At 32.5% G+C, this 10,301-nt stretch overlaps 2 protein-coding genes across 3 annotated transcripts in view; one reads left to right on the plus strand and one right to left on the minus strand.

Moving 5' to 3' along the window:
* Positions 1-54: 54 nt before the first annotated feature.
* On the minus strand, positions 55-5,251 carry LOC108750873. 2 transcript variants are annotated; one of them, XM_018490702.1, is made up of 5 exons: positions 5,054-5,251; positions 4,699-4,783; positions 3,107-3,318; positions 1,818-2,183; positions 55-773 (listed from the first exon to the last, which is right to left on the minus strand). In XM_018490702.1, the coding sequence occupies exons 1-5, from the start codon at positions 5,171-5,173 to the stop codon at positions 435-437; spliced, it is 1,122 nt and encodes a 373-aa protein (XP_018346204.1). In that variant the 5' UTR covers positions 5,174-5,251; the 3' UTR covers positions 55-434. The 2 variants fall into 2 exon arrangements, with proteins under 2 accessions (XP_018346204.1, XP_018346203.1); XM_018490701.1 differs by having other exon boundaries at positions 1,818-2,192.
* Positions 5,252-7,117: 1,866 nt separating this feature from the next.
* The window catches only part of LOC108750874 (protein spaetzle), an 8,806-nt gene continuing 5,622 nt past the window's right edge, over positions 7,118-10,301 (plus strand). The window contains exon 1 of the mRNA XM_018490703.1: positions 7,118-7,269. Coding sequence (XP_018346205.1) covers positions 7,216-7,269 — 54 coding nt within the window. The 5' untranslated portion in view covers positions 7,118-7,215. The remainder of the gene's footprint in view (positions 7,270-10,301) is intronic.

A 10,301-nucleotide genomic window follows, 5' to 3' on the forward strand; every position in this document is an offset into this window, starting at 1 on the left:
GTTATTTTAATGCATCGGATGATCATCCGATGTATTAGATATCGAAAGACTTTCAGAAAGACTTTTTATTGCAGTCGTATTGATTTACATCAAAAACAAAAAGTTATGCGAATCTTTTCTCACATGAATGTTTCTTCAAATATTTTGTCATTATTAGCGAAAAACGACGGAAATATTTTAGATTCTGATAGTAAGTAGATAATTTTGCACGCTGGACGTTCAATCATTAAATGCATTCATTCATTTTTCATATATTCATGCAAAAACTCGTCGACACACAAATAATTAGTATAGTGACATATAATTTTAATTTAATTTAAGCAACTTTTTTATTTCAAAGTGATAATAAGTAATGACATATTATTGTACAATAATAAATAATTCTTTTTTATGTGATGTAAACGTCTATGAAATGATACATGATAACATATCGGTCAAACGCGAATGACAGACGGTATCAACTTCAACATTTCCTCCAATTCGTCGGCCAGTCGTTGTCTATTTCGTTGAAAATTTTCCCCCTCACGGTCTTGGCGCTCGTTCAAATCATCCAACCAGCTCTGCGCCTCCGCGTTATTATATTGACTTCTGTGCGCGCGAGACGGGCAATTTAAATTCCTGGCACCGCCATCTATCGTCTTCTCGGTTTTGAAATCTCGAAGTTTGTCTCTAATTACGTGACGTAACAGCGAGCTAAATGCGGCGAGTTCCCGCGTATTGATTATTCTTGGATTCAATTCTGTAGATCTTCTGTGCTCTTGAATCACCGTAGCCTGCAATGCGAGTTATTGCAACTATTAATTACACAATTAATACAGCGTTGCCAGAACTTTTTTTGTGGGTTATTATCTGATTCTTATCTCTAGATACTCAAGTTAATTTAAATATTCCAGACGATTTTTTTATTTTTATCATGTAAAAAATCATGGAAAAGATCTTTAAGAAGTCTTAAGAAGTCTTTAAGAATCTTTATTTCGTGTGAGAAACAACAGTTAATACTTCCAACAGCAGTCGATATTTTTCTATAAAACAACTCGGAACAAATTCTATGAATATGAAAACAACATAAATATTTTTATATTGTTTGTTTTTTTACCAATTAATGTAATTTTTTTACTTGTATTTTATTAGAGGAAGAATAAAATAATTTACATTGCAATGAATGAAGAAGTTGTTTTCTGTCTCTCAATTTAACTTAAGTCAAATTCATCATCTTGTTTGTATCTCTCTTTCTTTCTCTCTCCTGAAATTCTGCTAGGTTCTATGACATTTGATGCTCTAATGGATGCTTCTCAAGTGTCTGTAATCACAAAATTCTTAGGAAACAGATTCTTTGTCTTTATTATAATGCAAACTTATTTTCCATGTCACAAAAGAGAAAGAGAAAGAAAAAGCTTTTTTACTGTTGAAAAGATTCGATGTGAACGACCCGCACGACTCTTCATTACATCTGTCATCTTTCTGTATTCTCTAAACTTTTTGAAGTGGAATCTCACTCTGAAGTGAAAATTAAGCCTATCTTGAAAAAGAATGGTTGAATTTTCATTAAGAGTAAGATTTCACTCTTCAGAATGAGATTCCCTTTTAGGCAGATATATATAGTCGATTCTTATATTTAAGACTGTCTCTTTTAACTACAGTCTTATAAGATGAGTAAAATCAGAGAGCCGTATTATTAAAACATTATTATAAAAAGGTTCTAAAAAAAGAACAAACTACGGCCCAGAAAGTCACATTAATGCTTTAAAACATTACTTAAAACGGTCTTAAAATAAGAATGGGCTTCATGAATGCTACCCTAAAAGTTTAAAATTTACCATCCAGTCGAAGAACACGTGCCGCTTTCGCAGCCACTTGGCGCGCACGTCGAGCAGAATCCCGGCCTCGCGGTATTCTCGCAGTCGTCGCCGATCGTTCTCGGAACTTCCACCTCCTCCGTCGTCGAGGATGCGCGTTCTAGAGAGGCGTTTTGTCAACACTAATTCAGACACGCTCAAGTGCGGTAGACCACTCACGTTGATGCTCGCCGCGTGCACTTTAGATATTAATTTAGCCCGCTCACGGATCAACTCATTGATCTCCCGCAAGTTTAGATTTACTGTGGCATTCAAGTGCAGGATACTGCTAAGCTGAGCGCTTGTTGATAACGGCTGATTGTTCGGTACAGCAATTAATGATGGAGGCTGTATAGACTTTGATATATAAATGAATTTCCTTTGATATGAAAAGACACTACACGATATACTATGTCCCGTATTTTTGGCCAAACACTTTTGTGTAAATAGAGCGGACTAAACTGAATTGAAAAGTTCTTTACCATTTTGCAATTTTCGCAATAACAAGATTATACAATATATTAATTATACTAAAAATCGCTGTATAATCGCTCGAATATTAGTCTCGCTTCAATAATTTGTTACTGAAATATTATTAACTTTACGGAAAAATAGCAAGTAACAAAAATTGCTTATTTCCTTCTCATAAAGTTTTGAGAATTTTTTCAAAATTTTTTAATACCGTATTTTCTCATATTGGTAAAAATAGTTACCAATAAGAAAATGCAGTACTAAAATGTTGATAAAAAATTCTTAAGAAATTCTTAAAGCTTTATGAGAAAAAATAAACAATTTTTGTCTCTTGCTATTTTTCTGTAAAGTTAATAGTATTTCAGTAAAAAAATATTAAAGACCAATATTCGGCAATTTTTAGTAATTAATATCTCATTAATCATTGCGAAAATTGCAAAATGGTAAAGGACTTTTTGACTCAGTTTAGTCCGCTCTATCTATACAAAAGTGTTTGGCAAAAAATTTCGAGATATCTGTATATCAAGCTGATATATTGTATAAGCTCGGCAATGTTCATTAATGCGCTTTAATTGTTAATTTTTTAACAAAAGCACACAGGAAAAATATAAGCAAAAGTACAAGCAAGTTATACAATCTAATTCTCATCAGTACGAAAAATCGCAAGAAAAGTCGACATTTTATTACTTTTGACTCTCTACTCTTTATCTATTCAATTAAAGAAATAGATTTCATTTATTACAGCGAAAATAGATTTCACTTATTTTCATTGTATTTACATTAAAAGATTTAATACTGACTTCCGATGAATCTACATGTGAACATTCGGCACCTAGGACGCCATCGACCAGTTTTGCTCGAAGGATAGCAGTGAGGACATCCTGCGTTCCCACCAGCCAAGCTATAGCTATCAACGCATCTCTATTATGTTCGCCGTCTTGCGACAAGCTGTAGAACTCGATCACTGGATATTGTAAGAGTGCGAGATGCAGCTTTACCGCCGACGGAGCGTCTGGAAATACGATTGACAATGTAAAAGTCTTTTTATAAAAGACACCAATTAAACGCACGTACGCATATGCACACGTGCACTCGTGCTAAAATATATATCGTACAAAGAAATATTAATATTATTATAATATTACAATATTAAATAAAAAATATCTTTTAAAACATACACATGAATACACAATTAATTATTTTTTTAATTATAATATTAATAAATATACCACTAATTATTATTATTATTATACAACTATTTATTATAATATTATAATATTAAGTAAAAAGGAGGTCAAAATTAGATGTTGAAATAAAAAATAATTCTATATGCAATTTATTTTAAATTTAATATTTTAATATTTACTTTATATGTGATATACTAAAAAAAATGTATTCAAAAGGAATTACATATAGAATTATTATTAAATATAAATAAAAGGGAGCATACAGCCACAACACTAGATGTCTTAAGCGAAAGTCATATATTTAAAATTATAATATAATAACGTCTTCTTATCACAAAAAGTATTTATCACACGGAGTCGCACTTTACTTTTTGTAATAAGGAATCCTACGTGTAATAGAAAATAATTCATTAGCGATTAAGTAAAGTTCAACTTCAAGTTTTGTCAAATTACTCTGTTATCTCGTACCATAAGCGAATTAAAAATTGTTTTACAATCTTTTCTGGCTGAGCGTTTTTTTCAGCGTTTATTGTTTATTTTTATTCTTGACATCTTTATTTTTTAATGTGATGATGGTCAAATCTTGACCGAAACGTTATTATATTATAATTTTAAATATTTCGTTTAAGACATCTAGTGTTGTGGTTGTGCTCCCTTTATATTTTGTATTAGTAAGCCACTTCAAAAAAATTTTCAATTTAGAATTATTATTATTTCAAAATTTATAATTTCGAAAAGTTTAATAAAATAGGAAATATCAAAATTTTTGAAAAGTATTTTACATATAGCCTTAAATTGTTTCTATATAATAATACAAAAGTGTACTATTGTAAGATTATAAAAAAATATTAGAAAAAATGCATATAATTTTAAAAATATATATTTTTTTAATTTATTACAAAAATATATTCAATATTTTTTTACAAATGCGTATATTTAACTTTTTTTTTTTAAGAGTACTACTATTTGCACAATTAATTACTGCACTTTAAACAAAGAGATTGCATATCTCTTTTTTCTTATATGCTAACAATAAGAGCAATTTTACTTCTTTAATTATAACAATTATGTATACACAATTGCGGCGCGAAGACTTTTCGTAATTGGAATAACGTGCACGCTTCTTGTTAAAGCAAACGAACGCGAATCTAGAGTACGATCTGCACTCGGCAATGCAATTAAAAATGCAAATCATGGAAACGAACCGTAATTTCGGAAATCTATGTCGCCTCGTTTCTCTCTCGCGGCGTAGTAGCTCAGAATGCGCAGTGTGCTCCACAGCTTTTCAGCCTACACACAGAACATATATGGTTGCGCTCAACAGACTCGTCAGATTATTTTCTTGTATAAGATTTTCCTGTATACATGAAGAAATATCACTTCCATATGAATATTCCCGTAATTAATTACGGTAAATGTCTGGTATAACGCTCTCCCTTCTGACCTTCCTGTAATTTTGTAAATATGTTTCCAACCGCGATAGGATTATCAGTTTCAGATAAATTAGGTTAGGTTAGGTTAGCGCGAGAGCGCATTCGAATCTCCGATAGTTATACTTACGACGATTTCGTCCGGGGCGTTATACTTGGCCAGCCTTAGATGCTCGGGTGTTAAACCTATGTTTATCAACGAGTTAATGTGTTCGCACAATGTTGGTAACGCGTCTTTTATATCACACATGATGCTACGAGCAAAGAATGTCACGCGCGAGATCAAGAGACGAGTTTCGTACTTTCGTATGGTCTGCGCAGCATTCAAACGCGCGACGCGATGAACCGACTGCGGTTCGTTCACTTTCAATTAAATCGGCGACGAGAGCATATACGTTCGCAGACAATATTCGTAAAATATTTGCGAAATATTTGTAAATATTTATAAAACTCATTTTGCAAATATTTTTGTGATCTTAATTATACATACATTGCACGGATCATATAAATATTTGTTATAAATATTATGAAATATGTTAATGTGATTGTTGTTTAACATTTAAAAATGAATATCAAACACCCAATAATATAGTACAGAACTTGTAGCAATATTGTTGCAATATTACACGTTGCAGCAATATTGCTCCAAGTTTTGTGCTGTTGGGGACGTCAAATCGTCACCATTCCGAAATAAGTTCAAAACAGATAGAAGGGTTGAATGATTGAATCTCTTACTACGATATATAATTAGAGGATCGATCGAATTAAAAGTTAAAAAAAAAAAGAAATTAATTTTATTACTGACAAATAATCCTAACGTTTACTCAATTTTTTATATGAATCATATCACGAAGAAATTAATTGGATTATTAATTACACAAACTACATTAATTGTGAAAATAGGAAGCGTACACGAATTGCGTTATTAATAGTGCTTACTGACATTGCTTTTTTGTGACTCATGTAACACCGTTCAAAATATAATCGAGAGTTATACGCAAGCGAGAGAAAAATTTTACGTTAAATAAAAATAATTATCTTCCGTTATTATCACGAAATAATTATAAATCCTATTTTCTTGCGTTTTCATTCCAAATGAATGAACATTTCTTCATTATCGGTTCTTATATTATTCCCTTAATGAAGAAAAAAATAAACGCTTCTGTTTGTAAAGGGTGTCCCAAAATTAACGCAAGATTTGAATTTGCCGCCATTTGTGCAGTAAAGTGTTGGCAACCCAAAAAAAAAACAATTTAACAGCTGATAGTTTAGGGTTAGTAAAAATGGAGCGTGAAAATGGATTATTGAACATCAACAAATGGATGCTGATTTTTCGAGCAAAATCATCCTAAGCGATGAAGCACATTTTCACCTTGATGGCTTTGTTAATCGCCAAAATCGCCCCCTAGATCGTGTGATTTAACACCATTAGATTTCTTTTTATGGGGTTATTTGAAATCACAGGTCTATATGTCAACAAGCCCACAACCACCCGTGCATTAAAGGAGGAGATTCAACGCTGCATCAACGAAATTCAGCCACATTTATGCAAAATGGTCATGGAAAATTTCGACAAACGAGTGCGTATGTGCATGCAAAGCCGTGGAGGCCATTTGCCCGATGTGTTATTCCACAAATAACCCTATCCTATGTACTTTATGATTCAATAAAAAAATAACAATCAAAAGACTAAAAACTGTGTTTTCTATTTAATTCAAATCTTGCGTTAATTTTGGGACACCCTTTATATGAAATAAAAATAGAATTCACTATCATTGAAAATATCATTTTTAAAGAAGAATATAAAACAAAAAAATCAAAGAAGAAAGAAAAACAATAAAATTAAAATTTTGCACCGTATTTAGACCTCTTCGATCTTCCCACTACCGTCAGGCACGATCCCCTCCAACCCGGATGTGAGACCGACGGCGGGAGAAGGAATAAAAAAATGTTCCGACTCATATAGTCTTATGTGCGTCTGGCTTTTCCGCGCGTTGCAGCCGCCGGTGGTCGACGGTCAGTCGCGGTCAGTTCCACCCCCGCTCTTCTCCCAACCCGAGTCGCGTCGCACCGGAAGCGAATCAGCCTCTTCTCCGTCTTTCTTTCTCTCCCGCCCATCGATTTTGCCTCGGACCGCACGGAGGTGGTCCCTCGGATCGGAATTGCGCTAACCCGATCACTCCGATCAGTAGAGTACGAGCGGCCGCGCGTCGATCATCGTCGAGTATCACGTGACTCTCGCGGGAAGTCTTCGTTTTTTGCACGACGTTCCGCGGTTTTTTACGTCTTGAGATGACATCGAGAACTCTTCGTCTGAAGTGGACCGTCTATCTGGCACTCATTCTGGTGAGGAACTGCATCGGTTGCATTAATTAGAATTTAATGCAATAGCGAATTAATGTAATGGATGCATTAATGGACTAATTGGTTGCATTGTAGAATTCTGGTTGTATCTATTGTAATTTTAGTCAAGAGATAATCGCATTGAGAAAAAATCTCTTAAATAAATAGTTATCTGTGATAAGAAGAAATAATTATTAAATCAAATATCTCTCTCTTTTATACTAAACAAATATATCTTTATATCTAATAAATATTTAATTGACACACTTTTCAAATAAATAATTTATTAAATTTGTTTTTCAATACAGAATTCTAATTGATATAATCAGATTTTCCTGGTTCCTCTGTTTTCAATCAGAAAGTTTCTAGCAATTAATGTATCATCGAATTCGATTTTTTATTTACCGTCTGTTTTATTGCTGTCAGAATTATTAATCTTTGGAATTGATATGTGTCTTCGTTTGATCAATCGCTGAATATTTTCACAACTGTGCCGCGTATTTGTTAGATTTGTTTATTCATATTTATCTTTCTCCGAATTTTTAAATCGTTAATCACTGAACACTTGTCGACGATTTATGGGATTTATGCGCGCATGGAGGTCATATCGGTTGAAAGGCGCAGAAACGTGTCCACGGCAATACGGAATATGCGTGTATATTATTATAATATCAAGTGGAGGATTTTATTGCGAAGATTAATATCCGATGTTATTATTCTCTTTATCTCGATATCATCGCGGAACGCTCGAAGTTTTTGGCTCTTCTTGCAAAAAAGAAGAGACGCCTTCGGACAACGGAAGTGTTAATTAAAAAGTAATGAAAACAATTGTGTTTTGAAGTTGTGTTGAAAACTTATGGCTTGTGTTGAAAATGTATACTTTTCCAAAACTCTTTGTTTTATTCTTTTATGATCTCTACAGAAATTTAATAGATATACTGATATAGTGATTTCGAGGATTAAAAGCGCATTGAACAACAGTGTCTTTACTGAAAGCGATTAATTACTAATTATTTTGGATATTAAAAGCATTGAACAACAGTGCTTTTAATACTGCAAGGCATAAGTGATTAATTATTTATTTTTAGTATTAAAATATTAAATAACAGTGCTTTTATTGAAAGTTAGTAATTAATTATTTTACTTTGTGTATGTGTGTGTGTTAAAAACACTGAACGACATTGCTTTTACTGAAAGATAATGATTCATTATTTTTAGTTCACTTATTTTTAGTATTAAAGCAATAACAGTGTCTTTACTGGAAGGTAGATATTAATTAGTAATTGTTTATTTTGAGTATTAAAAGCAACAGTACCTTTAACACTCAAAATGCACTAAAAATTACTTACTACCTTCTAGAATGAAATGAATCAGTATCACACTGGATTTCTGTGAGGGGAATGTTCGTTCCTAAATTCTTCCGTCATCCCCTTTTTACGAATATCGGTCATCCACATTCCACTTTTATTTATCTCTTTTACGTTTTCTTTCTTCTAGAATGTTGCCTTAGGTTTTTTCCTCTTATACTAGTTTGACAAGGTTTCCCAACAATGAACAGATTTAAATAACACGTTCGGAAGTTGTCACAAGGTATTGTGACACATATATGTATCAAATGCACGAGAATGTATAATAATAAAACGATGACAGATAGGATTACCTGGAAAAGTCGCGGGATTACCTGGCGATCCGCTTCGTTGACGGAAGAAATTAAGATGCAATATTTACCGAGGGGAGGGGGAGGGGGATATCTGTAGATACATATATCGTAAAATTGCGTTACGATAGTTCTCCGCAATTATGCGAATATCTCATGTGTATATTTTGAATTTTTCATAGGATTTTCCCTATAGAAAAAATTACGAAAAAAATTAAACTGACTCAATCGTATAATAAAATAACTTATGTAGAAATTAAACACTTAACATTATTTAAATAATACATAAATTATCAACATATTTTCACACTGAAAAAAATTATTGAATTTTGTCAAATATTTATTTGAAAATACTAACAATATTAACAATAAATAAACATTTATTTTAAGTAAAAAAATATATATACTTAAATAAATATAGATTTATATTTAGTAAATTTGTTATTATTCAAACAAATATTTAATAAAATTTTCCTTCGGTGTCTCGACGAAATTAAAATTCTCGAAATGAACAGCGAAATGGATTAAGAAATATTTAAATAACAAGGAAGAATGAAGCCATTTTCGGTCAAGAAGGAGCAGATCTTGGATTAATTCGACGCAAATGTTACATATAAATATTACTAAGCACCAAAAACCTGCTTTTTTTATTTAGTCTCTTTTAAGGATTATTTATACTAGTCATAAAAACTGTTAACTTGTGCCATAAGCTATAAGAAATTGATTAATTTAACTTACAACATAAGTTGACAGTTTCGCAAACAACATAAAGTCTAAAATTGAGACGTAAGATGTCTTTAAAATGTCTTTTAGACATCTTAAAAATGTCTTATGTCTTGATTTTGAATAAATGATCCTTTATTCTCAAAATGCTTTCAGATATCGGCAGCCTGCGCGGAGTGATCACACCGCATTATATAATTTTGTTGTCGCGACTGCGATGCACTTGCTTGTAGCAGGATCTTTTGCCACCTCTCAACCTCGGTATAGAAATAATTTATCTTTCTCTTATCGTGTTCTATTCTCCCGCTGCGCGCAATGATTCCGACCTCATGATCCAAGAACAAGACGGTTCTTTACATAATTCCAAGCGCACGCGCATATATATATAAAGGGTGTCCCAAAATTAACGCAAGATTTGAATTTGCCGCCATTTGTGCAGTAAAGTGTTGGCAACCCAAAAAAAACAACAATTTAACAGCTGACAGTTTAGGGTTAGTGAAAATGAGTTCGTTGAATGGATTATTGAATCATCAACAAATGGATGCTGATTTTTCGAGCAAAATCATCCTAAGCGATGAAGCACATTTTCACCTTGATGGCTTTGTTAATCGCCAAAATTGCCCCCTAGATCGTGTGATTTAACACCATTAGATTT

This window comes from Trachymyrmex septentrionalis, unplaced genomic scaffold (assembly GCF_001594115.1).
Source record: "Trachymyrmex septentrionalis isolate Tsep2-gDNA-1 unplaced genomic scaffold, Tsep1.0 scaffold374, whole genome shotgun sequence".
Lineage (NCBI taxonomy): Eukaryota > Metazoa > Arthropoda > Insecta > Hymenoptera > Formicidae > Trachymyrmex > Trachymyrmex septentrionalis.